The 27,766-nt window shown below is 39.0% G+C and overlaps 3 protein-coding genes and 1 pseudogene across 4 annotated transcripts in view; 2 read left to right on the top strand and 2 right to left on the bottom strand.

Annotated features, from left to right (window-relative positions):
• Positions 1–626: 626 nt before the first annotated feature.
• LOC138029609 (zinc finger protein 709-like) lies at positions 627–7,899 on the bottom strand. Of its 2 annotated transcripts, none has more exons than XM_068877334.1 (3): positions 7,843–7,899; positions 1,991–2,916; positions 627–1,276 (listed from the first exon to the last, which is right to left on the bottom strand). In XM_068877334.1, the coding sequence occupies exons 2-3, from the start codon at positions 2,880–2,882 to the stop codon at positions 939–941; spliced, it is 1,230 nt and encodes a 409-aa protein (XP_068733435.1). In that variant the 5' UTR covers positions 2,883–2,916; positions 7,843–7,899; the 3' UTR covers positions 627–938. The 2 variants fall into 2 exon arrangements, with proteins under 2 accessions (XP_068733435.1, XP_068733515.1); XM_068877414.1 differs by lacking the exon at positions 7,843–7,899 and adding an exon at positions 4,604–4,720.
• A 506-nt stretch (positions 7,900–8,405) lies between these two features.
• Positions 8,406–11,858, top strand: LOC138060780 (uncharacterized; annotated as a pseudogene).
• A 1,451-nt stretch (positions 11,859–13,309) lies between these two features.
• On the bottom strand, positions 13,310–21,405 carry LOC138029517 (uncharacterized). Its single transcript, XM_068877258.1, has 6 exons — positions 21,241–21,405; positions 18,815–18,907; positions 18,010–18,044; positions 17,758–17,799; positions 16,477–16,551; positions 13,310–14,031 (listed from the first exon to the last, which is right to left on the bottom strand). Exons 1-6 carry the CDS (start codon positions 21,382–21,384, stop codon positions 13,611–13,613), a joined length of 810 nt encoding a protein of 269 aa, XP_068733359.1. The 5' UTR covers positions 21,385–21,405; the 3' UTR covers positions 13,310–13,610.
• Positions 21,406–21,524: 119 nt separating this feature from the next.
• Positions 21,525–27,766, top strand: part of LOC138031500 (splicing factor 3B subunit 1-like) — a 35,508-nt gene continuing 29,266 nt past the window's right edge. Inside the window, 8 exon segments of the mRNA XM_068879207.1 lie at positions 21,525–21,604; positions 21,687–21,757; positions 22,008–22,063; positions 22,675–22,720; positions 23,075–23,173; positions 24,148–24,262; positions 27,171–27,256; positions 27,573–27,654. Coding sequence (XP_068735308.1) covers positions 21,565–21,604; positions 21,687–21,757; positions 22,008–22,063; positions 22,675–22,720; positions 23,075–23,173; positions 24,148–24,262; positions 27,171–27,256; positions 27,573–27,654 — 595 coding nt within the window. The 5' untranslated portion in view covers positions 21,525–21,564.

The following is a 27,766-nucleotide window of genomic DNA, read 5'->3' as shown; positions in this document are numbered from 1 at the left end:
TTCCTGCAGGAGCCCAATGACCAATCACAAGAGACTAAGTTGACGTCATAGTTAAGTGTCACTGAACCAGAAATGTCTTTTTTTTTTTTGCAAAAAAGTACCCCCCGGTAGTCCAAAAATAGAACGGTCCATAAAAATGAGGTGACAGTCTACTCCTAGTCAATGGCTCCTGCTTAACTAGCCCAGATAAGTGGCAAGGGTCACTCTTTCTCTTTCGTCAAAAGATTTTTCTGCTTGTATTCGTAATTGAATTAACAAAATGAGGGGTGGTCCACAGAACAGGTCCATGGACCTGGGGTCTATGTTTTTTATACAATGTACATCCCTTCCCAACTAGGGACTTTTTGTTTCTCCCTGATTCACTGATGGAAACACTTTTTACACTATTCGAATGAATTTATTCCACAGAAAGTATCGTGAAGGAATCAATAAATAATATTAAAACATTACAACACTTGTCATGTTCTTTACACAGACATTTGACAGGCTTTTTCATAGCATGGATTAGCATGGATTATTTCATGAGTAAACCTTAAACTTCCTGCTAAAAGTACCAGTAAATGCCTCTCTCCATTATCAACCCTTCAACACGTCCCCAAGCTTTCTACTCCACAAGACAAATTCAGTTTCAGTTCAGTTTCAGTTTTTATTATGTATTTTGCATAAAATCATCACAAAGCTATGCAATGTTCGCAGTTAGCAACAGCTAGTCGAGGCGAGCATTGCTTACAAATATATACCAGATAAAATGGTTACAAATACATAACTACACATTCACATAAAAATAAATAAATAAATAAAATAAATTAGTTTTAGAATACAGTTAGTGCAGTGGAGAACAGCTTAAAACTTGTACAGTATAACATAAATAAACATGAAAAAAGTAATTTAAATTGAATAAATAAATTTTTAACTACATGACATACTAAACTAAGGAGTCAAAATTTGCCAATAATTATTATTGAAACATCACTGTAATCATCATATTTTAGCAGTCTTTGGAAGAGGATATCATCAACATTATTTTTGAAGTTAGATTTTGACATCTGGTGGACTTCACAAGATATGCTATTCCAAATTTTAATGCCAATTCTTGAGAAAGATCTTTTTTGAATATCTATTCTCGAACGTTTAAGAAAATAATCTCCCCTTTGCGATGATCTTGTCTCGTAAGGATGAATATCAGCTTGATGGGTGAATAAGTTAAATATATTAGGTGTCAATTTGTTTGATACATCATGCATCATCACAGCCACAGATTTAAAATAGAGCATATCTAAAGGAAGAAGATGAGAAGAAATGAAGAAAGGTATTGCATGAGATTTGTAATCAGCAAAATACATTGGGCGAAGAGCTCGTTTTTAAAGGGTCAAAGGTATAGTTCTATGAACATTTGCAGTATTACACCATGCTACTATACCATACATTAATTATGGTTGAATGAGTGACCTGTAGATATGGTGTAAAGTACTCAGTGGTACAAAATGCCTTATCCTAGAGATAATACCAATTGATTTACTTATTTTTGATGCAACATGAGCAATGTGGTAACTCCATGAAAGATTTTCATCGATGAGCACGCCTAAGTATTTCATGAACTTCTTACGCTCCAAAGAGATATCGCTATTAGTGTGATGGTCAAACACCTTTAAGTGTTTATTATTAAATTATTATTAAATTAAATATTATTAAATTATTATTGTTATTTCATTATTATTAAATTATTATTGTTGCATGTTTTGCAGTGGTAAAGTTGCTTTGCACAGTAACTTTGTTGTGCTTCTTTAGATTTCCTGCTCTGCTTACACTAACCACATAGTAAGCAATCATATGGACTTCTCCATTTCAGAGCATTTCATGTTTTCCAAAAACCTCCTCTCTTAAACAGTGAGGTCTTTCATGAATCCTTAGATGCCCAAACTGTTTGTATTTAGTTCATAAGGCTTCTCTTTCATGTCTCCCTAATCTTACTGCTTAACTACAACTGCACCTGTAAGGCTTCTCTCCACTGTGAACCCTTTCATGCAGCCGTCAATGCCCTGCTTGCTTTTAACAGTACTTGCCATGTTGTTTGCATCCATAAGGCTTCTCACTTGAGTGTGGATTCTTTCATGTTTCCTTAAATTTCCTGCTCCACTGAAACACTTGTCACACTGTTTGCAGTGATAAGGCGTATCTCCACTATGAACTCTTTCATGTGTTCTTAAACTTATTGCCATGGCAAAACACTTCCCACACTGTTGACATTCAAATGGCATCTCTCCAGTATGCACCTTTTCATGTCTGCCCAAACTTTTTGTAGTTGGAAAACACTTGCCACACTGTTTGCATTCAAAAGGGTTCCCTCTAGTGTGGACTTTTTCGTGTTTCCTTAAGGTTCCCGCCTCACTGAAACATTTGTCACACTGTTTGCATGCATAAGGCTTCTCCCCACTATGTATTCTTCCATGTCTTCTCAAACTTCCAGCTTCACTGAAACACTTTTCACACTCTTTACATTCATAAGGCTTCTCTCCAGTATGTACTCTTTCGTGTCTTCTTAAACTTCCTGCTTCACTAAAACGCTTGTCACAAAGTTTGCAACTGTGAGGCTTCTCTCCAGTATGGACTCTTCCATGTCTTTTCAAACTTCCCGCTTCGGTGAAACACTTTCCACACAATTCACACTTGTAAAACTTCCTGTGAACTCTTCCATGTTTCCTTAAACTTCCTGTTTCACTTAAACACTTGTCACTTTGTTTGCATTTGTAAGGCTTTTCCTTAGTATGAACTTTCTCATGTGTCCCTATATTTCCTATTTCACTAGAATAGCTGCTGCTTGGTTCACTCTGAGAATTATCATTGACTGAACTTCTCTTGATATCAGTACCTGGATTCTGCATCTTTTGCTAGCTAGTTGTCAAAACTGATTCAGTCCTGAAAAAATTAAGAAAACCATAAAATTTAAAACTTTTTCAACATTGTCACAGGATTTTGCCCTAACACAATTTTTTCCTTCTTAGTATGCTTATAATTTGCTTCTTCCCCATTGTAATTAAGTGAAGTACAATAAAGGAAAGGAAAGGAAAGGAAAGGAACTTTATTTAAGTGTCTAAGTAGATTTAGCACTGGAGCACTAATTGGGGACACTGTAACAGTGACATTAACAATTAACACAACAATTCAAATGTTGGTTTTTGAGGAGAGGGGAAATCGGAGTACCCGGAGAAAACCTCTCAGTGCAGAGTAGAGAACCAACAAACTCCACCCACATAGGACGCCGAGTCGAGGATTCGAACCTAGGCCACATTGGTGGGAGGCGAGTGCTCTCACCACTGCGACATCCCTGCACCCCTGCATTCACCCAGGTGAATGTAATCCTGAGAAAAACTGTCAAGGATGACATTGACTGATGTTTTGACAACCTGAGTGATGACTTAATTGACCAATCACATCAATGACCAGAGTGTTTACATAGTCCTGCTCAGGACCACACTCACCCGGACGATCATACCTCATTTACTACGATTCTGAGTATGGCACTAGGGAAGCTTGGTGACAAAGTTTAAGCGTCAAAGGTCCCATGTCGTCAAGGGCAACTTGCTTCATTTCCAAGGGAAACTTTTTGGGTTTTGACCTCTTTCAGTTGTTAACGGTCACATTAGTTTGAATTAACCATTACCATTTGTAGATTTTTACAGGCTTCATCACTCATGGTGTCATTAAGGCGGGCAGGTATATTTTGCAGGTTGCAGGTTGCAGGTTGAAATTTACACTCACTCACTCACTCACTCAGACAGCCATGATGACATTGTGTGTATAAGTGCACTTATAAATTACTTAACAAATAAAGAAGCCTTGACTGTGCTCTGTTCTGTTGTAAAGCACGCAGGAAGCAGCTAGAGCACGAAAGAAGTGTAGGGGGAAACATGAGCCGATAGGCGAGTGTTTCTCCCTACTTCTTGACTGTTCTAGCCGCTTCCTAAGCTTGAAAGAACTGCTGGACCGGGCGACGGCTGAGGTTTTCCATCCAAAGCACTTGACAGAATATCTGAGCAAGCCTTTAACTGACAGCTTCAATAATACCCATGGAAATTCGGAAATTCATCTGCCATTTCTGCAGATGATGGCGTGAGCTTTCGTTTGTTCCGTGCCTTGTACTCTCATAAAGCATGCTGTTTAAACCAATGAGAGCGCGCGTTATATAGAAACTTTATTATAAACTACCGGTACCACGAAAAACAAGACAAGAGTGGATACAATCGAAACAGAATCAATTTATTGTTTACAAAGTTGATATAATAATCATTTCTATCATTTCATTTTGTTGTAATTTACTGTCTGATACTCCTGAAAAACTCGAATCACAGAGGGGGCGAAATCGGTTGTATTGAAATGTGTGGAGCAAATTCAGACGGGTCGAACTCGACAGGGGGCGAAACGTTCGTAATTCAAAGTTACTCTCATTATTCTTTGGCTCGTCCAGAAAATCTGCCATGGGTTATTATTAATTTAAGAAACTTTCACGAATAAACTAAAACTAATTCACAAAGGAAACATACAAATTTAAGAGCAAAAGTAGCTTAAGCTTTCAAAAGTTTTTTGAGAATTTAAACGCACCCACCGTATAATTTGTCATTGAAGAGTGAAGTGATAACAATGCACACCTGAATGAAAAGTGTTAGACCATATTTGCCATGATAGCATGGTACTGTATTAAAGCAAGTCCATCATTCTCGCTGGGCATTCCCGCCTCCCTCAACCTCACTTTTACCACAAAAACGTCCAATGTGTTTTACAAACACTTCTATGCACTCCATCATACTCCAGTGTACTCACACAGTACTCCAGTGTACTTCCGAACATCACTTAGTACTTTCACCATTCCTTGTCATCTTTGTCATCACACGATTATTCATTTTACTAAAAGGAATGGTTCAACGCTCTCTCCCCCATCACGATACTTGTTCCTGCGCATATGCGCATCCACTCGTAAAAATTACAAAAAATCAAAATGCATATTCCATATATTCCTCATAAACTATTCATTCTCAAAATGGAATAGGTCTCAAAAGAACTGGCAAATAAAACACTGACAGACATGAAAAAATTACTCCATTCTGATTGGCTAAGAGAATGCAGTTTTCAGGTAACAAAGTGCAGAAAAGAGGTAGTTCAGTGCAGAAAAAAAAGAAATAAATAAAGCATTCTGATTGGTCATTGAGCAAACAAAGTCAGAGTTAGCCAATCAAAAGCAATCCCTGGATGGTGCAATTTCTACTTGATCATGTGATGCCCATGCGTTGCTTCTGCTTAACCATCTCAATTTTTTTTTTCATGAATAGTATTAATAAGTAACTGTCATTCTTGTGGCTGTGGGTGACAAATATTGACATTTTAAAGGTTTTAACTTTGTCATTATATATTCTCAAGTAACACCGATTTCAAAAATTTTAAAACACCAATATTCGTCATAAAGCAGTACAAGAGCTACAAAACAATAATATTGTTATTGTGCTAATTTTAATTTGATTTTGAAATATTTTGATTTGAACATGAACGTCAAAATATTCCCATCCCATGTCTGTGCTCACTGTGCCGTTCTCCTTGACTTCTGCATGCATTTTGGCTCCCATAGCCCGTTTAAAGCACCAGTGAAACAATCCTCAGTTTCCAGTCTCAACACCAGCTTGTAACAGTCACATAAACAGTTTGGTGCCCATTTTTTAGTTCTGTGTAATGAAACCTGTTTATCTTTCTAATCACAAGTCAGTCTGCAGGGGCGGATCCAGGGGGGTGAATAGGGTTGGCCAGCCATCCTCCAATTTGGCTCCTTTTTTTTCTATTTACCTGCTTTTTATTGTATTTTTATTTTTGCTGGAACAGATATTGTTCACCTGACATCAACATTTTTATTAACGCTTATCACATATGGGGCAAAAATTACTGAATTCTGATTGGCTGAGATGGAGGGCATATTTTCTTAATCATGTGGGCACTTTTGCTAATCAGGAGGGCATGATTACTTGATCCTGATTGGTTAACAGTTGCTTATCTAGAGAAAGCGAGGTTAAAAGCAGAATCTTCTCCAAGGTTGTGACTCTGATTAAACTGCTGTAAAATACAGTTTAATTAAATTAAGCTATATTTTTGTTGACAACACCGATTTATTGAATCAAACTTTAACTGAACGAACTGGCTTTCCTCGATAACTTTTCCCTTTATGTGATAACCACGAAATCGCAAATTTGTGTCCTTATGCAAATAAGGATTAATTCCACTTGTATTTTCAAAGTCTTGAAAGTACGCATGAAATTAGTCCTTAAGGATGGTGCCTACTATTGTTATTGCGCATACATTCTGCACATCTCGAGATACTCTGGTTTCCTATCGGTGATGCTTACTACTACAAGGGTATTTTTGCGTGGTTTAAAACTATCCAGAGAACGTAGACCTTAGTAAGTATTCTTGGTATACAAAAAAGCAAATTGGGAGTAACCATGCATTTTTGAGAGATAATTAAGCTTCAATTTGAGAAAGAACGCCATAAATTGCTTTGTATTTTAACGCTGTGTACAATATTATTCATGAATTATCTTTGGAAAATGCGTGGTTTAACCCCCAATTTTCTTTAAATTGGATTTCAATAACACTTGTAACGATCATCATTTCCTGCATAATCATAAACCGGGGCAAAAATATCTTTGAATAGGCCATTTCCGAGTTCATGTCTGCCTCCTCTTCAACGCAAGTCTAAGTGCAAAGTTTTTGTGATGGTAATTAGTTCTACTTTACATGTGAATGAAAACTAAATTTCGCACTTAGACTCGCTTTGAAGAGGAGGCAGACACGAACTCGGAAATGGCGTATTAGTAGGCACTGTCCTTGACAGGCCAGTTTCGTATTCTAAAGGTTGGACTGGATCTAGCATGGAATGGAGGCAAATGAAACCATGTTGTCTCGCAGTGATGAGCGCAAATTTCTATTGCGTCAAGAAGCCTGAAAATTTTCAGGACTTCAACGGGATTTGAACCCTCGACCTCGTGATACCAGTGCGATGCTCTAACCAACTGAGCTATGAAGCCACTGACGTTGGGAGCTGGGAGACGTGGGGAGTTGGGACGTTGGGACGTGGGGAGTTGGGAGCTGGGAGCTGGCCACTGACGTCAGTGGCTTCATAGCTCAGTTGGTTAGAGCATCGCACCGGTATCACGAGGTCGCGGGTTTAAATCCCGTTGAAGTCCTGAAAAATTTTCAGGCTTCTCGACGCAATAGAAAATTTGCACTCATCACTGCGAGACAACATGGTTTGATTTCATACCCGCAGTACAATATATGATGTATTTCATATATATCTTTCATGGAATGGAGGCTTATGTGGTAAAATTAATTTGCATTTGAAAAGATTTGCCTGCATTAGCCTCCATTTCATGCTAGATCCAGTCCAGGCATGAGAATTCGAAAATGGCCTATTGCCCTCGGGCCCATGCGATTACATATACAAGTACACAACATAAATAAAATCAAAATGGCAGCCTAAACTATCTGGATTTTTTTTAGGGTGTATACTTCGATTCTTCCAATTCAACCCTCTTTAAATATTCGCCACTACGTCTGGGTAAATTTGGAACACGCGAGAAAAACTTGACAGCCTTTAATTTGAGGAAAATATTTGCCCACTTGTTTTTGCTCTTCACATGGCATTACCATTTGAAATTTGTGACCGGCACTTACAATAAATTAAGCTCCAGCTTGCATAAATATATAAAAGCAAACGAAATATCTACTTAATGGTTCTAACATCATACAAGTAAAAAAACTTGTCCCTTACTAAAAATGAAATAAATATTAAACGCTCCTTACCAACAGTGAAAAGAACTTCTCTGGAGAGTTAGGACAATACATGTAATCTTACACAAACTATTTACTGCAGTACCGAGCCTGCGTATAATAAGCAGCATTCCCGGGACACAAGGCAGGTACGTTATGTATGGAGAAATACATTGTACCGTGTACATCATACGTGTTATACGGTACAATATATGTGCCCATACATAACGTACCTAACGGACAAAATTTCGAAATCGTGGAACCTTTGTCGATCGTGTAAACGCTGCCTAAGCAATTGTGTTTCGTGACGCGGCAGCACTTTCCCGCGGTGGACGGGTACCGGTGGCGGGTTATTTACTCCAAAGCATTGCGTTTTACCACACTCAAAACTTTTTGACCAAGGGCCAATGATCAAGGGCAGATTCGCACACAACAGTGCACCGCCCATGAAGTCCAATTGAGAAGGAGAGGTTAGCTCGTCTAGAATACGGGTGACTGCACCCAGATGAGCTCGAGAACTGGAACTAGAGTTAATACGTATACATACGTACATACATACTTAATTGACCGCTCCCCATAGGGGCTTTTCAGGGCCCATGAAACACAACGAAACAGCAACTGTTAAGAATGCCAACTGGCTGGAGACAAACCAGTTGCCTATTTACAAGTGCAGCGGGGAAGTTGAAAGCACGGACTACCAGGATCAAATTCATCGAGTGGTCAGAGCGGGTCTTGAACCCGGGATCTCCGGATCTCAAGGCAAGCACCCTAACCACTGGGCCACACTGCCTCCTCACCCTCAATCCGACACCCTCAGAATCGCAATGACAACTGCGGTCGCGAGCTTCGCCAGAGAGCAACACAAGAAGTTCATCGCGCACTTGACGCGGCGCGAGAACTACGAGCTTCAAAAGAAGCCATGTCCACAGCAGTTGTTGGCTAAGACTAGCCAAAGCAGCCGGAATAGAGCAAATGCAGCTCAGAAAGATTATGTACAACAAAACTGACCTCAATAAGTGCATTGGACCTAGCCCCCCACCCCCCTCACTTTCAAACGTACTCCGCGACCCCTGTCTTACATCGCAAGAAATCCATAACTGAAGTGTTGATCTCTTTTATTTGGCCTTCGCCCACCAGTTTACTGACGATGCGTCAGATGGATTTTTACTAGTAAACGAAAACAAGGACGACCAGAGACTCATATTCTGGACACAGAAGTGTTCAGCTGATGAGCAAGAGCGTCAGAAAAATAATTATGAAGCAGCATGGAAATGGGTTTATGGTTTATGTACAGGGCAGTATCTGAGGTAATCTCTGTTGAAAAACTTTGTTGAAAAGATGTCGATGTTTTGAAAAAAGCGAATACTGGTGAATGCTGCTCATGTTGCGACATCGTTGGAGAGCGAGACTTTGATATAAAAGATACAGCTTTACTTTTACTTAAGGCCATAAACGAAATAACGAACATTCCAGGCATAAAAGGCGTCAACGAAGATAAGCTTATCTCATGGCTTAGAGGAGCTAAACGAGACTGGCTTACCGGAGATGACGTGCAAAATACATAGATAGATCAGAGACTTACGGACAAGGGCTAGAAAAGAACAATCCCCGGGGGGGGGGGGGTACTCCCTTATAAGGGCTTAATGGGGACGTGCGGCCAGCCAGGGTATGTTTTTCGGGATTTTTGTCTTGAACAGGGTATCGAATTTATAATTTTTTGTCTTAATCAGGGTATCGATTTATCAATTTTTGTCTTAAACAGGGTATAAAATATCGGATTTCTGTCTTAAAATGGGTAGGAAAATCAGCGATAGTTGTCTTAAACAGGGTCAGGGTATGAGGGGCCGCGCCGCACCTCCCCAACCAGGGATATACCGAGTACCCCCCCCGGGGAACAATCTCAGTTTGAATAACGACTGGTGGTCCTCCCACCTTCGTCAACTGGCGCATTTAAATTTGGTCGACATTCGATTTAAAATCGTTAGAACCAGTATGTTTGCAAAGGTATCACGAACTTACGCAGTTTCTGAACGTGGTCTACGTTTCTTAGAGAATTCCGTTAGTGCAAATATTTTACCCCCAACAAGGGAAAACGATCACAAAAGAAGGGGAAAATCCAAAAACAGTGGTCGATCCAACTCGAGAGACAGTAAACATCATCTTCCCGAAATACGAAGCCTGCTGGAATCACATTCAAATTGGTTTATTTTAAACAAGAAAGAAGATTACGAATATCCCTGGTACGCTCCGCCGAACGTAGAAGGAAAAATAGGCTATTGTGAGAACATTATGAGTTCTCACTCATTTGGTTCTAGCAAACGATCTCATTACATGTGGGACGAGTCGACTGCCAGTTGACGAGACGAAATTCATCTACCCAACTTTTAGATATGTCCGTCAATGGGAAAATAGTCAAGGTATTTGTACGTAGAGCATTATGTGAAGGAGTCAAGACATGCACTGCTGATAACTGTTCGTATACTGTTTCGAACAGACAACAGCTTAACAAGTGTTCACACCATGGCACCACATATAAGCTTACAGCAACTGGACCATGTCTGGCGCATATTGTTTACATGTGGCCAGAGGAAGATGACGGTCGAAGATGAGTAGGATGTATCACAGGAAAATCGCACAATCGTGAAAAGCCAGCGCCACACCTCATTTCTCAAGCTGTAAAAAGTGAGATTCACAGGGCTGTGAAAAAAGATTGCACCCTCACAACCAAAGAACTTCAAAAGGGGCAGGGTGTAGGTTTCATACCTGCTGAAAAGTCTCCAGCGGCAGCTAATTCCAATAGAATACGACGCGAGAGGCAGATGGCACTGGTAAACCATGGGAAAAGCCACCCGGAGTTAGAGGAAGATACGTAGTGTATTTTGTCATTTAGTGGTTATCTATTGTACAAAATTATCTAAACACGGTAAAACCTTCAGGGTTAGGATAAGGGTTAGCGTTAGGATTAGGGTTAGCGTTAGGTTAGGGTAATTGTATATGATTACTGAACGTTTTATACCTTGTTTTAAAAAAATTGAAACAATAGAAGAAGAGACACCAAGTACCTACCGAATTAGAACCGATAGTTTAAATACTGGAAAAGCAACAAGATCCAGAAGATCATGAATTTACTTCGAACGTTAATTCCAAAATGGGTAAATACGTAATGGAGGGAAAGGAATACTTATTGTCACCAGGGAGGATTTTCGCTTTTTTTGTTGCTCCATATCAAGCAATTCTCTTAAAGGACGCTCAGGACATTTCCATAGACATAACCTACACCGGAAACAGTGTCTTTCCATACCTTCTAAATATGGTGGCGTTCAATGAATTAACGTTGAACTTCAATGCAGTTTCCAGGCTCCTTTGCAGCAGGCAAGACGGTGAAGCATATTCCACCGCAATATCAGAAGGCTTTCAAAGATGGCGAAAATCTGCGTCAAATAATGGCTGATTTTGATAAGGCTCAGTACAATGGGCTACAGAGAGCGCTGGGAGCCGATTTAGCAAAAAACGTTATAAGAGGCTGCAGCGTTCATTGGAAGACGTCGGTGAATAGGGTAAACAAGATAGTCACAAAAAGCAAGGATGAATTTGACATATTCAGGACATTAGCATTTAAATTTCCTGAGCTCGAGGATCAAGGGGATATAATGTTAATATTTGATGTTCTTTGTGCCAAGGTCCCCCCCGCGCGAGCAACGCATCTATTACCAGAACATGTGGCATTACCGTCACGAAATATAGACACAAGCCACTGGCAAAAAGCAGAACACTGGGTGGCTTGGTGGAAGAGAGAAAGAACTCTTAGAATGTTGTGTAAGGCGTTCACTCTGAGGGACACTGAAGAATGGGATTTAACTGCCAATACCAACAATCCTGTGGAATCGTTGAACAGACAAGCAGTCCCAGACAACAGTAGTAACATTTCCGTCTTCCTTAAGAACATTTACTTAGAAGATAGACTACATGCCCTAAAAATTGTGGCAATGGAAGAAAATATTAACATCGAATACGAGTCAAGGGTTCGCTCTCACCCCTACACCCAATAGTAATGGCAGCAGGCCCTCTCAAGGACGAGGAAAATTCAGTTCTGACCTAGGTGGGAATCATTGGAACTCAAGAACTCCGGGTTAGATTACTTTTGCTCTTAGAGCGACTGAGCTTCTAGGTCAGACAGGAGAAGGCCGTGGGAATTTGAGATGTCATTTTATGACAATGAACATGTAGAAGTACAAAGGAGGGATACGTTCTTTTTCCAAACGTTGCCCATGTAGGCTTAAATGGACTGTGTCCAGCCACTGCAGTTGATTTTGTGTAGTTTTCTCACGCGTTCCCAGAAATTATTTTAGAACAAGACAACTTCAAGCTATCTCATTCTGAGATATATAGGGTTCAGGGATGGCTCACCAAACGTGAACCTCTCTTTCTCTATTTTTTTTCTATGAATCCGCTTTGACATCAGGCTTTAAGCCACTTTTGGACATAATTTTCCGAACTTTTTTTCCCGGTGAATGATCTCTCTTTCGATTTCCCTCTTTTTAAAGAAAAGATCAAGAAAGCAATTAAATTTATTCAACCTTGCGTGGTTGTTTCAAAGTAAAGGAAATCATTTAAATGTGTGTGTAGTCATAAATATCATTAAAAACTGAGAGAGCCGATTCTTTACTTTGGACAGAGGTGTATGAACAGGGGACGCAAATAACGCATCAGTATGGGCGTCAAACTTGTCAGCGTAACTGTATCAAAGCTAGCCGTAGCCTTCTTATTATGTAGTTCGTTTTATAACATTGCCCATGCAACAGTAGCCTGATTCGCAGACAGGTCGCTCGTGTCACGCACTCTTCTCTTCTTCGTGCGTGACACGAGCGACCTCGACCGTCTGAGAATCATCGGTACTGTTGAGATCATATGGCGTACCGGCCCGCATACGGCCATGAACTACTGTGCCAACTGAGCCAAACAATAGACAATGCAATGGAGATCTTAAGCTTTGACATTACGCTTTGTTCATTGAAGTTTAGAATTTGTTTCCTCTCCTCGCAGTTTTACAAAATAATTAGGATAGTGCGCGCACTCTCATTGGTCAATAGCTGTGTTTAGATGAAAGTATGAAAACACAGCTGTGACATCACAATAATTTTGATTGGTTGTGTTGTCAGACGCGCGTTTTGATTGACTGGTAGGAAATAAGAACGTGTATCAAGAAAATCTGCTTCACTCAAGAAGTAAAAAAACAGCATTTTCCGTTATTTGTTGAACTATCTTTGAGAAATATTTTATAAAAGCAATAGAGGTCTTTTTCCGTGTTTACATTGCCTCATCTAATACGAGGGGGAGTTAAAAGAATTCAAGACAGTTACGAAAACCCTCGACTGTGTCTCAGGTTTGCATAACTGTCTTGAATTCTCCCAACTCCCCCTCGTGTTTAGATGAGGCTATGGAAAAACGTAAAAAACCCTCTAATGCCTAAAGTGAGGTAACTTGCCAAATCAAAACAGAATTTGCACTTTTAAATGTAAACGTTTTCGAGGAGCTTAAATAAAGGCGTAAAGAACAGCGCGAATCCAAATTACCGTGGCTCCACACTAAAAGCATGCTGAGAATCGGTACACCACAACCACAGGAACGCCAAGCCCTACTCAAATAGTGTGGGGGTTCGTTAACGTCTCACTGGGACCGATTACGCTAAAGATTTGCAAACACTTATTCCAAAATGAGATACCAGAGCTTTCAATGACCCATTAAAGACTCTTAGAATACATTTTACACCATCCCTTCTCGAACCATATCATGGATTCATACTACGAGTTATCAGATTTCTGTTTCTCATTAGGAAATGGCTTGGGTTTGTGTTCCCTGTGGGTTTTCGGTTTCCTCGTTGTTGGTTGGCGCCTTTGAGTGTCGTTCCTGTGTTCATTTTTCAAAGCTGCACCAGTCAAATGCTCCTTGCGACGCCCACAAGATCTTTCCTGAGTGAGACCTGCATTGGCACACTTCTCTTGGCGGGCCTCACTGTTGCTACAGGCAATCTCATCCCCAATTTGCACACTTTTTGAACTAGTGCCCTCATCGTTGTCTGCTCTGCTTTTGCTCTTTTTTGCCTTGTGAATATGTGCATTTGATGTTCTCTTGGGCTCTTTTGCAGGATCGTCTTCCCAAGATAGTTCCCAATCTTCATTCCCAAACTGGACTGGACTTTTTGATCTACCAGGGGCCTGGTATCTAAAGAATGATGAAGAATTAGCTGACAAAATGGAAGCTTTATAATCTTTGGCAACCCCCATCACACGGAGTACAAGAAGGCTTGCTTCGCACAAATATTCTTAAGGTCTGGGGGTTAGCACATGACAAATGTCGGCAAGGAGCAATGTTAATTTACATGACGGACTTGATTATTTTAAAACTTTTATCCTTATTGTTAGCTTTTAGAAACCTTTTACAGATATACTTGAGGTGCTGGAAGTGGGAACATCTGTCTAAAACAACAATCCCTGATGAACGGATGACTGAGCCCTTGCCCATGGTAGGATCAAGCGTGGGTTTATAACAATTCTATGAAACAAGAAACAGGTGTATGACAAACAGAAGCCAAGTTGTAACATATGGAGGCAAAATAAATGAAATGAATGTATATTGAAATATGGGTTATTGACAAATGAGAGAATTTCGAATCCTATTGGAGCTACCTGAATTTTCCTGGTGTCTAAAACAGACAATTGCCCAAACTGTCCAGTTAAGTGCAACAATGACTTCTCTCATTCATCTATAATCCGCACTTCAATATACATTCAATTCATCGAGTCCATCAAGGAAACAAATGAGCTCAAAAAACTGATCTGCTCCCAAATGTGTGGCTTCAAAGCTCAGTTGGTAGAGCATAGCACTGGTATTCCCAGGTGTCTCTAAGAGACAATTGCTTAAATTGTCTAGCTAAGTGTGAGGATCACTTCTGTCAATCGTAAATGGGAACACAGTTTGACAGGCCATTAAAGGCAATACGCCATTTCCAAGTTCACGTCTGCCTCCTCTTTAAAGCGAGTCTAAGCGCGAAGTTGTTGTGATCATGGTAATTAGTTCTACTTTACATATGAATGAAAACTAATTTCGTAAGAAAAACTTCGCACTTAGACTCTCTTTGAAGAGGAGGCAGACATGAACTTGGAAATGGCCTATTCCATCAGTGGGAATCATTAAAGTCTCATGTAATGAAATAGATGAAGTTTGAATTTTTTTGATTGCACAATTAAGCTAATTTTTATCTTGAAAATCATGTACCAGCCACCTATTTTCCAGACTATTAGTAGTTGTTTGAAGCTCCTCTGGGAGCAACCTTTTAGTAGCCTGCATCACAGACATGATCTAACACCAGTTCGTAACGTCTGCAAAGCAGTGCCATGATTGGTCTGTTTAAAAAAACGATATTGTTCGATTTGTCGTCAATTGGCGCACAAGACTGGGAATAACCAATCACGTAAAAGGAAGAACAAGGATCTTGGAGCTGCTTCGCAGATGTTACTAACCGGTGTTAGATTACATCTGCTCTTGGTGATTGTTACAACCAAACCACCTCTGAAGACATGTATTTTTGGATGATGCAAAAGTCAAACCTAGAACCCCCTGACTTCCAGCTTGGATGTTACAACTCTGGGCCCGGTTGTTCGAAAGACGATTAACTTAATCCAGGATTAGCGTAAACTTTTGTTTCATGTTTCCACCTTTTTGGTGAAAGCTTCTTTCGCCTATTTTTGTTTTTCAAGATTGACTTCTTCTGATGTAAAGTTTCACCGAATATCAGCGTTGAACAGCATGTGGGAGTAGAGAAGTAAATTCCTTGGTTAATTTTTAATCTGGGATTAGCGCTAATCGGCTTTTGAACAACCAGGCCCTGAACTGTAAGTCAGGCATGTGGGAGCTACAATCTTGGACAAAAAATGTTGAGACATTCCTCAAGTTTAGTCAGTTAGACTATAACTACAATAAAAGCCCTAAAATACTTCCTCCCCCTTCCCCACCCAAAGCAAAGTTGTTTGTGAGAAGCACAAATAACCAGGGTATCAAACAACATTGTTTTGCAGGAAAAGGAGGGTTCGTAAACAGCAGATTTATGTCATTGAAAGAAATTTGTTGTCATATGGAGAGATAAATAGACAGTGTCTCAACATTTTTGTCCAGGATTGTAGCTAGTTCACTAAGTTAATAGGGATAACATTAAATTATTATTATCTCCTTCATTACAATAGCAAGAATGCCATTTTTTGACAATTTCAGTTCTAGCAATATACTGGCAAAATTGCCACCTGCACATAACTCCTCTTTTAGCTCAGCCGTAGAGCATATAGGCAGGTGATTGGAGGGTCACCGTTTGAAGTTTCTTGAAAAGCATCAAGACTTTTTCCAGTGATACCCAAGTTATCAATGAAAAAATCTCTCTCTTTGTCAACTTTACCAAATGTGTGGCTTCATAGCTCACTTGTGGTAGAGCATAGCACTGGCATTCTCAGGTGTCTCTAAGAGCCAATTGCATAAATTGTCTAGCTAAGTGCGAGGAGGGTTAAAAATTACCATCACTTTTACAGCAGTGAAAGCTCTGTGGCCATTTTTGACTGCGCATTCATTAAATTAGGATTACAATATAAAAAAAATTATTTAGAGACTAACAATTTTTACCCAGGCTGTGTTGCATCTAGGGGAGTTTTTGACAATGTGATGCTGATAGATGGAATTCTCCTTGTCACTTGAAGCCTGTAAAAATGTAATGATATTAATGCTGTGATCAGTATTCTTTAATGACTGATGAGAAGCACTGAAATCTGCTCTGTGCACAGTTTGAGCCTAAACACTTTATTTTACAAATTTTTAATCCCTGGATTGATTTGCCAAGAAGGATCATGTCTATTGACTGTTCTGAATATTCACTTTTCATTTAGGCTACAGTATATGAAGCTCATAATTATGAAGGTTATGAATTGAAGTTTGTCACTCTACAAGACAAACAAACAAACAACTGGGACTATTGACTGAATTGTGTTTGCTAAAGATAAGATGATTTCCACCACTGTATACAGACAAAAAAAAATTATTGGACACCGGAGACAAAGTACTGTTGTCTTGGCCACGATTTTAAGGAATGCACAACTAGGATTAATAATAATAATAATAATAATAATAATAATAATAATAATAATAATTATAATACAATTGTTGATACTAGTTGAATGTGCTCTACATCTGTATTTCCTTAACTGATGTTTAGATTATGTCTTCATGGCTAAAAAAACAAATCTGACACAAATCAGAATCTAACTATCGATCGTTAAAGTGTTTGTGTGAAGCAGGCTTCCAATCACTTGCTACTTGGTGGCAAAAAACTCCTTGGGGTGGGAAATTGGATTTCATAATGGTGGCAAGATTATGGGTGATGAGTCAATTACATGTACATGTTGTTAGTATGTCTTAAAATGTACGGTATATTAAATTGAATATTCATGCACAGGGTAAAATGCCATAGCATATGGGCATCTCATTTTCCCACCACTTTCAGGATTTCATACATGTAGAGTGTTGTTAACATCAGCACAAATGCCACAATGCCTTTAAGCATTGTGGAGGGTATTTCTTGTTTATTCCACATACATGTGAGAGGCACGGTGGCCTCATGGTTAGTGCGCTCGACTCCGGATCGAGTGGTCCGGGTTCGGGGCCTGGCCGGGGACATTGTTTTGTGTTCTTGGGCAAAACACTTTACTCTCACGGTGCCTCTCTCCACCCAGGTGTATAAATGGGTACCGGCGAATTTAGTGCTGAGGGTAACCCTGCGATGGACTAGCATCCCATCCAGGGGGGAGTAGAAATACTTCTAGTCGCTTCATGCTACGGAAACCGGAGATAAGCGCCGGCCTGATGGGCCTCCTTGGCTCGTACGCAGACTTTACCATTCCACATACATACTTGTCTAAACATTCCTCCTTTGGTTCCCATGTATCTTCAGTTCTGAATTTAAACAACATGTTCAGTTAGTTAAATTGACCCTATTTTATTTACTGTTTCAGTCGATTTCTATCAAGACCCCCTAGTAAAAAAACTCCAAGTCTTTCTCTTTTTAGTAGACTTAAAAAATTCAAAAGGTCTTTTATTATTTATTTTGCCATTGATGATAATTCATTTACTTCTCAGAAAAAAGATATTATTACGCACACTCACTTTGTGTAAAAGACCTTGTTTAGTTGATGCAGCCCCTGTGAAAAAAAAAAATAGGGGCATCATTCCAAATGCATATTATTAATTAATTCTCTCATATCTACAAAGCCTCAAAGAGATGTTGGTAAACTTTTGAAGGGTCCAGTGTTTCAAGTGCTTAAATGTTTGAAAAAAAGGTTTCCAGTGTCACTAGAGTTATACAATGAACTGTGCCAAGTGACAGGGCAACTTAAGTTGATACATCGTGTCCCAACTGTACCAAGATTGTTTCATAATAATATTTTAATGAAATGCGCTGAAGAATATCCTTGAATAGATCAAGGACAAGTTTGGCATCAGGTAGTTCATAAAATTATTATTGAGGATTCTCAGGAATGTCTCTGCTTCCAATGATTGGCAAAATTAATGTAGATGTTCTGTCCACTTAAACACAAGGAGTCCACTTCACTTTCAGAACACAATAAATACACATATACAAACTTAACCCTTTCACTCCTAAGAGTGACACTTATAGATTTTACTCTGTCTAACGCCAGACGATTTTACTCGTCAATGGGGAACCCCACAGGAGTGAAAGGGTTAATTGAGCACTCCCCATACAGGCTTTTCAGGGCCAACGAAACATCAAAATGACAGCTGGGTGAGACAATTCCAACTAGCTGAAGGCAAACCAGTTGGCTATTTACAAGGGTAGCTGAGATGTTCAACCAACCAGGGACCACCAGGATCAAATTAAAGGATCTTTGGGCAAGCAAGGCAGTGCACTAACCACTGCGCAGCACTGCCTCAATATCATTACAATACTTACTCTGATTTTCCTCTTGATGATCTCTGCACATGTAATAGCTTTGGTAACAGAAGGACCAATTGCAATCAATGTGATTTTTTCCTCTGTCTTACTCTTTAGAAAGTAAAAAAATGAATATTGTTTCAGTGAAAAATCAAGAGCTTTAAATAACTATTGCAATTTTTTGTCAATGTGTCCTTATGAGATAAAACGACAGCCACTTTCTGACAATAAATTTACAATTTACAATAGTAAGAGTGGCATTGAAGGTGGTTTTACACTGGGGAATGAAGTGCACTTTTTTTCAGTGGGAAAATATGGGTTCATACTAAGTTTGCTATGGAGGACAGCCTTTGGGAGGTGTCCATCCCCCATGTGCCTGACATGGTCAAGCCAGACCAGGTGTCTCAGGGACAGTTGGAGTGTTTGCCTGCTCAAGAACAATACTTGTTCGGTATTCTGTCCTGCCAGCATATACCCAAGATGCATCGTAGGCAACCCAGATGGAAGCTGTTGAGGCGGCGTTCCTAAGAGACATTAGCCATCCAGGTTTTGTTACCACAGAGTAGGGTGCTCAACCCATAAGCGTTGCACACCAGGATCTTGGTGTTTGTGGTCAGCTTGTCATTCTCCCAAACTCTTTTGGACAATCTTGGCATGGTAGATGCCACTTTGCCAATGTCCTGCTGAATTCGGCCTCAAGGGACAGGAGATAAGTGAAGTCCTCAACCACTTTCTGGGTGTAGTCCCCTATGGAGATGCTGGGCACTTTGCTGACATCCTGTTCCATCTCGTTTGTTTTTTTTCTTCAAGCCGATGGTAAGGCCAAATTCTTTGCAGGCATGAACCAGATGGTTGATTAGCCTGTGAAGTCTTTCCTGTATGCGGGAGGCCAGGCTGTCATCAGCAAATGGCATCTCTTGGAGCATGAGCTGGCAGTCTTAACTTGCAGGTGGGAGAGATTAATGGCTGAGCACATGAGGATGGACACTCCATCTTCTGATGCACTGAAGGCATAAGACAGCAGCAGGGAGGAGATACTAAAGAGGGTGGGGGCCAGGACACAGCCTTGCTTCACTCTGCTTCTGAGGGGAAAGGACAGATGACGAACCATCAAACAACCCTATGCCCTCCATGTCGTCAGTGTTGTCTGGCAGTTCATGATCGACCATCTGACTATGGCTGCAGAAGCAGTTTTGTGTATAATAAGAAAACCCTGCAGCAATAGCAACATACCTGAATGCCAAGGCAGTGTGGATGATTGCATTGGCTCTGAAGGGGGGGGGGGGGAGTGGGTAGGGGAAAAGGGTAGTTATGTTATTGTTGGTTTTCACTCACATGATCAACAGCCATGTTTTTCAAAGAAAACAAAAGAAAATGTGTGCATAAGAATAGAGTAATAGATCTCAGAGTTTCTTCTTTCTGTTTTGGGGCAAGTGGGATTTGCTTTGGAAAAGTGGGAGAGAAAGAAGCATGTGGTTAGGGAGCTGCTGCACAAATAATTATTATTTGTCTTGACCCGACCTTCATTCTTCCACCGTCAGGAATACTTTCAAAATTATTGTTTCCAGTCCTACTTCACTGTGATGTAACTGAAATTTCAGTTGAAACATTAATCAAACGCTTCGGTACGGTTGGAAATTGACTTTTGATGAAAAATGTCGTTTCATTTTTCCCCGGTTAGTTCTACTGGTCTCCGACCTGATGGTCAGGCATAATGGAAAGAACCCCTGGGGTAGAAAATAGGCTTGGTTTCCCGGGAGGGGGGGGGGGGGGCACTTTAGGAATTTCTGGGTGGGGATGTGCCACTGGGACCCTGGAACTCTTACCCTATACCAGAGCTAGTCCAGCTGAATTTTGCTACCCTATACTAGAGTAAACTCCCACCGATTTCCGTCTAAATTCCGATTCTTGACAGTTAATAATATCCAGAGGTGTTTCATGATAGCCATTTATTGATGCTGTTGAGGCTGAGTTACGTCAACTTAAACTTTGCCGATTTGAATTTTTTATATTCTTGAGTGGGAATTTCTGGTTTCCTTAGTCTTGATAAAATCTTCAACAGACTGGTCAGTTTCGTGAAAAATGATACCCTATTCTAGACCGAAAGACTATGATTTATATATTCTAATCCTAGAGTAAACTGCTCGAAAACCATACCCTTCACAGCGGCACATACCTATATAGTCCATACATGGCAGTACCCCGCCCCCCAGTTTATCTCCAAAGAAATCCTGGTAAGCCTATTCGCATCATTATTATTACTTTGTTTCTATCTTTTATTCCACAGTACATTACTAATTACAACATTTTTTCACATTTGCTCTGAATTTTGTAGGGGGTCAGTTGGGGGGATCAGTAGCGTGTCAGTGGGGGTGGTTCGCGCCATGCCATCTTGTCATATGGTCGCATACGCACATCTATCACTTTAAATTCTTAAATCTCACCTTAAAAATTTTGTGAACCTGAGATATAATGTTACGTATTTTGCTGCCACTCTTGACAGAAATATCGCATGTTTCCCTTGTCTCTGAATCTTCAGAAAAGACGCTGCTGGTTTTTGTATAGTGGTCCATCTGTAAGCCGTGCATCAAAATCCAGGAAGACACATTGGGGTAGCATATATGGGGCACTTACTAGCAAAATACACACAATTAAACGTTCATTTGTGTATGACTTCATAAAGTGTCTACAACATCCGGGCAACTTTATTTAGTGATATTCTGGTGTATTGTGGGAAATCTTCGCTGTGCTCGCGTAAAGCAAGAAACATGGCCACCACTTTAGTGAAGGCTCCAACTACTTACGAAGGTTAATGGTTCATTTACGTAAAACCTGGCCAATTTCTACAGTTTCCCACTTTCTAAATGCGTTTTTGTTTCTTTTGTTATAGAAATCGAAAAGCAAGCTCAGCTGATACAAGCCCAAAGATCTAATTTACAAAAAGTTGACATTGGCGAAAAGGTGAGCGGTTATATATTATAATGACGTGTTTTTAGGTGTTGTTGTTGTAGAATCGATCAGTTTCCTAGTTTTGGTTTACATATACTAAATCTGAGATTTATCCTGGTCGAAAAGTTGAAACAAGAAGGACGTTTATTTGGGAAATTACTAAGTTTATCGTGGAAACTATCTGTACTGTGGTGTGAATAACTCGCACGGGACAAATTATTTCAACTACAGGGAGATAATTGACATATTTGTTTCTTTACAGGTCAGGTTGGATAATGTTGGTTACGATGTGGACATTTATGGCCCAGGTGGTGATAGGTACGAATTAAAGTTTTTTGATGTTTTTTGTTTTAAAAGCAAATTAATGAAAAGATGAACATTGATGTAAAGAGTTAGGAAAAAATAGCTGGTCTGCTTGATTTTTATAATAATGTAGTACAAATAACGACTATGCTACTGTTTTTTATTAAGATCTGAACCATAATGTTAAGCACTTCACATTTCCATATCAAGGACTGAAGTATTTTTTTTCCCTGGCCTGAATTATCTGAAGTCTGGGTATCTAATGGGAATGAATTCTGGTTAAATTAATGCCAAATTTGTGATTCAAAGATCTAAGTCCAGGGTAGGGTTACTAATTTGATTATCAACTGTAATGTATTATTGCATTTGCTCAATGTCTGTGCTCCAATGTTTCACCATTAATGCCTCAGGAAAACAAGTTAAAAATTTCAGCATGTACTTTACGTGTAGCTCAAAATCAAAGTTGCTTGTACCATGGTTCATGTGGTATACAGATGAGTTAATTTTGTTATGAAGTGACATAGTAGTTGATATACTTGATTATGCACCTGGTTATGCATGAAAAGATATACATGTATAGGTGTTGAAGACTTTGTCACAAATGTTATTGTTTATCTTTCCTGTAGATTTGAAGGGTATTCTACTGATATTGCCCCCAATGAACAAGAGGAGGTGAGTTTTAAGTGCTTGTTAACATAAAAAACTTGTTGCATACCCAATACTAGATAAAAGACGAAAACTTGACACCTGAGGCTTCAGAAAACATGCATGTCCCCACCTCTTCGCTTAAAAAAATAAGGTATTATTCTTTAGAATTTTATCTAGGGAAAGGATTAAGGGGACAGTTCGTTGAACCTATGCAAGTAAAAAATAAATCGCATATCAGATGATTCTCTTAGAAATAATGATGATGACTCAGCTAGACCCTTTTGATTTCTAGTTGTTACATGTGTGTCTTGCCCTTTACCTTTACGAAACACTAACCTGTAGTATCCAGTTTTAATGTTGCATCTTTTTATTTGTTAGGATGAAGATGATTACTCAACAACCATCATGCACCCTTCAAGAAACAGTTATACTGCTCCTGCTGCACTTTTGAATGAAATTGCTCGTTCTGGAGAACATGTAAGTGTGTTAGGCGTTGTCGTGTCCATTAAAGTGCTTTTTATGTGTGCTCTCATTAAGTAGGATTGACTTATGTACTTGTTAAATGAAGTCATGATTAGTCCTAGGAGTTGTTAACCTGTTTATCCCTGAATTGGCCCCCACTTACAGGCAAAATCATCTGGCATTAAACAGAGTTAACCAACTGCCTCGCTTAAAGGGAAATACAGTCTAGAAAAAGTTTTCCCTAAATTACTAAAACGTTTCCCCAGGAATTCGAAAATAATTGCTGTTTTGTCCAGTTCCCTGTTAAAATGTGACAAGAGCACTTTGAAATTGCCTCTTTTGTGACTTAGAGAGGGCCATTTTGGATATGACGTAGCAATAGTCAACAAACGTGTTCGACCTTACCAAGTTCTTCGTTCCCCCATCACTTTCTTAATTTTGTGTGACCTTTCTGCTCCGAGAAATTCAAATGTAAGATGAACTATGGTAAACAGTCTGGTGGTTCAATAGGTAGTAGTCCATGTAGGCCATAAGAACGACAGAAACTCAAGTCACTTAATACTTGTAGATTCCCTAGTCAATCAAACTAGGTGGCACAAATCAGGATGCTATGATCCTCGCAGTTATGGACGCAATTTTAGCGATTGTGTAGAGAAGCCTGAAAAATTCAGGACTTCAGTGGGGCTTGAACCTGTTCATAACTGCGAAGATCATAGTATTACTTGATTTCATGTGCGCGGTTCAGTATACATGTCATTTTGTTCATTGCTTCATTCCTCATGGGAACATTAGATTCCACAAATGACCAGCTCCCAAAGGTAGTGGCTTCATAGCTCAGTTGGTTAGAGCGTTGCACGGGTATTGCGAGGTCACTGGTTCAAACCCCATTGAAGTTCTGAATTTTTCAGGCTTCTCTACGCAATTTCTAAAATTACGTCCATAACTGCGAGGATCGTAGCATTATTTAATGTGTAAGTGTTATTCATCAGGTGGACCCATTTGCACAACACAGACAGCCAACCGTTGCAGAGAGAGAGGATGAGTACAGAGCAAGAAGGCGGCAGATGGTCATATCACCTCCTAGGAATGACCCCTTTGCAGATGGTAGGTGTTCCGAAGTGATACACTTAATTAAGCAGTTAAATTATTTTAAAGGGCTTTTGCGGGTAAGTAAGTTTTCTGTGTGATCATGTTGTTTGATCCCTGAGTTCAAACAGCCTTTTTCTTGTCCTGTCAAAATTGAAATACCATGAACACTTGTATATAAGTGGCACTCGTAGGTCAGACATGCACGTAATTTTTTAAGCTCATTGTTAAAGAAAAAATTAAAACTTAGGATTAAGAGATGAGGTTTGTTGTTTTTTCATGGAGACTTAAGTCTTGAAGAAGACAAAAAGCATGCAAGCTCTGAGGGCTATAATGTAGTTTTCCATACTTGTTGAGGACAGGTGTCGGCACTGGTTGAACTCAGGACTCACACAGAATTATCATGAAACTGTTACCTTTTTCCTTATGTTTAAGACATTCTGCATAAATGTGACAGTTTTTCTCCTTGCTGGTCTTGATTGTACAACCTCATGAAGTTTCTGAATGGAACTTTGTTTTGGTTGCTGTATTGCTACGTTGAATTGTTGCTGAAAGTTGGAATGTTGTCAATCAAGAAGTACATGTGCACTTGAAATCCTAATGAGGGGATGTTTAAAAAATTAATTCTTAGGTTTTTCATGTTTACATTAAGGATAATAGGAAATCATTTGAATCTTAGTTCAACAAGACCCATGGCTCTGGCTTTCTCCATGACAAAATCCTGTTTTACGAAAGTGATGTTTTAGTTTAGTTGCAACCTTCTTACATAGCATTTTTGCTATGAAGAAGCAAGCATTGTAAGGTATATTATGATTTGCTTTTGACTGAAATTAGTATTAGGTATGACCTAGGGAAGGAATGCAGCATTTTTTTGTGATGTAGAGAAAAATCCATTATCTTTTAATGTTTAGACAACAAAGAAGGCGTTGCTGTTTAGTGCCTGTTTAAAAATTAGATTGTGTAAGACTTTAAAATGTTTCAACTGAATCAAGTGCCGCTCAATTTGAGGCATTTTACAATAAAAGGTAAAATTCCAACTTTCTGTGTTACTCATGGCAAGGACTGGGTCCAATGGTCTTGTTGGACTGGGTTGCATTTTTGATTGAATAATGTCCCTCCCTTTGAGTTATCAACTATGGAGAATGCCAATTTATTTAAAAAAGGACCTATCCTTGGATGAGAGTCTTCTCTATATTAATATCGTGTAACCCCGTCTTCAGCCAATGTCAAATTACATATTTGTGCTTGTTCACCCAACCTATCTTTGAATATTCATCTCAGGGAGTTATGGATGTAGATATAGAATTAAGTGGCATAGAGCTCTGTCTTTTTATAGGCATTCTTGTTAATAAGCACCTGTTCACAAAAAGGCTCCACTTCCCCTCAGCCTGTAGTTTCCTTGGCCAATTTTTTTAATCAAAATAATGTGTTAAGTAAAGATAGTGTGTGTAAATTCTATACAAGTAATGTAAGTTCTGTTGACTTCATTTTACTTACTCCTGAACCCCTTTTTTCCATTTAGCATCTAATACTGGATTTGTGACTCAACAACTACGCAATATAGTATTGCAAGAGTAAATGAATTGCCATTGTTGGTTTCTCATATTTGCCATGAAGTTTGATCAATATGGGTTGTGTAGCTTCATTAACAATCGCCTGTGTGAAGGGAAAAAGCTACTTTGAAAGAATAAGAACTTAAAGCAGGGCTTCAAGAAAATACATAACATTAATTATTGCCCATTATGGCTTTTTGTAAATTAATTCCCTGAATAAAATTATATTTTTGGTTTTATGAGATTATTTCAAAATTGAATCTGAAAAAAAAATCATTTTGCTTTTCACTAATATTAGCAGATACTGTATTTGAAAAATTCAACTATTTATTCGGATATTTTTTTGTATCATAATTTTTAATACTGTTTCAACATTAATAAAATTTTTGACTTAGAAAGGCTAGGTAACATTATTTCAAGCAAGTTACTGGAAACGCTGCATTCCCCTCAAAATTTTCTTAAGAAATGAAAATGTAATATTTGATTAGTTTGATCTAACATCATTAAATTTTGGGATGGTTTGGTGTTAGCAAAAGCTATTGGTTGTTTCTCAGGGCATTTTTTCACATAGGAAACTAAATGGTTTTACTGTAACATGTCCTATCCACATAAACCCTCCGTTTGAGTACCTTGACTAAATTGTGCTATCATGTGATTTCTTGATGATGGGTTTAATGGTAACTGAAATGGTGTTACCTAGTCTTTTTGAGTATCCTAGTCTGCCCTTTTGCTCAGCAGCCTATTCAAAAATTACACAAGCATTTGGAAAAAGACTCAACACCAAGAGATCTATAGCTTTTGACGCATCTCAAACCCCTTCATTTTTTCCCCTTTTTTGGGAAGAAATTTTAATTAATTCTTAGTAGTTTTTAAAGTAGCAAAAACATTGGAACTAATACTACACAGTGGTCGATTACTGACCTCTGAAGAATAATTATTTATTAGGAGAGGAGCCAGGATAAGATGTCGACAGTGAATGGTACAACTCGTCACAAGAATCCTACCCACTGGGTTGGTGTTACATGCCGGAGAAAACAGTTCCACACATTAAACTAGCTGTTGTCTTGATTGTTGTGTTGTTATTTGACTTCTGCTAGTCGGCAAACTAGCTGAGTGAAATTTAAAGGATTGTTATGCCAGTCTCAAAGAACTCTCATTTTTGCAGTTACAATGTTTTTGAACTGTTTCAGAAGAGGCTAAGAGACTGGCAGGCATCCTGTAAGAATGAATTAAAGCGTTGTGAAAAATTCTAATGTCTTGTGATTTTTACTTTTTTACTGAGCTTCAGTTATTGTTTGTTGTGATACATTGTAATTCTGAGACAATTTTCAACAAATTTATGTCTGTGTTTTGTTTGTTTTTCCTTCTTGTAGGTGGGAAAACTCCTGATGCTTCTTCATTAAAACATGTAAGAACCTACAAAGACATCATTCAAGAGCAGGATCTGCATAGAGATCAGGTAGGGAAAACTCTTGTTTTGTTATGTATGTTAGAAGTATACACTGTAAATGTTCATGTCATGTTTAAAATTTACTTTTGCGACTTCAAAATGTTGATGAAATGATAACATAAAGAGGTTATGTACATTCACAAATTTAAATTCTTGGATATATTATTTTTATCATGAAAAAGATATGAAGAGGTCTAAAACTATTTCACTCATCAAAGATGCCCTTTGGGTTGGAATCATTGAGAATGATAAACTTTCAGGGAGTCATAGCAAAGCATAGTCATTGTACATTTAAGGAATTAATTTACCTCTGTTTGATTTGCAGGCAGAGATATTTCGTCATCTGAGAGATCAGGCAGCAGCTGGAGATTTACAGAAGACCAAGGAAGCTGCAGCTTCTAAACCAGGTAGGCGAGCTATAGTACGTATTTCCATGAGCAAAATGCAAATGGAAGCCAACAATGCTAGTCTACATTTATTTGTGATTTCCAATGTTAGCCTTGGTGAAAAAAATTTTTT

The sequence above is a fragment of the Montipora capricornis genome, chromosome 1 (genome assembly GCF_036669925.1).
Source record: "Montipora capricornis isolate CH-2021 chromosome 1, ASM3666992v2, whole genome shotgun sequence".
NCBI classification, from domain to species: Eukaryota; Metazoa; Cnidaria; class Anthozoa; order Scleractinia; family Acroporidae; genus Montipora; species Montipora capricornis.
Note: the sequence above shows the minus strand (reverse complement) of the source record. Positions and strands in the feature narration are given on the sequence as shown.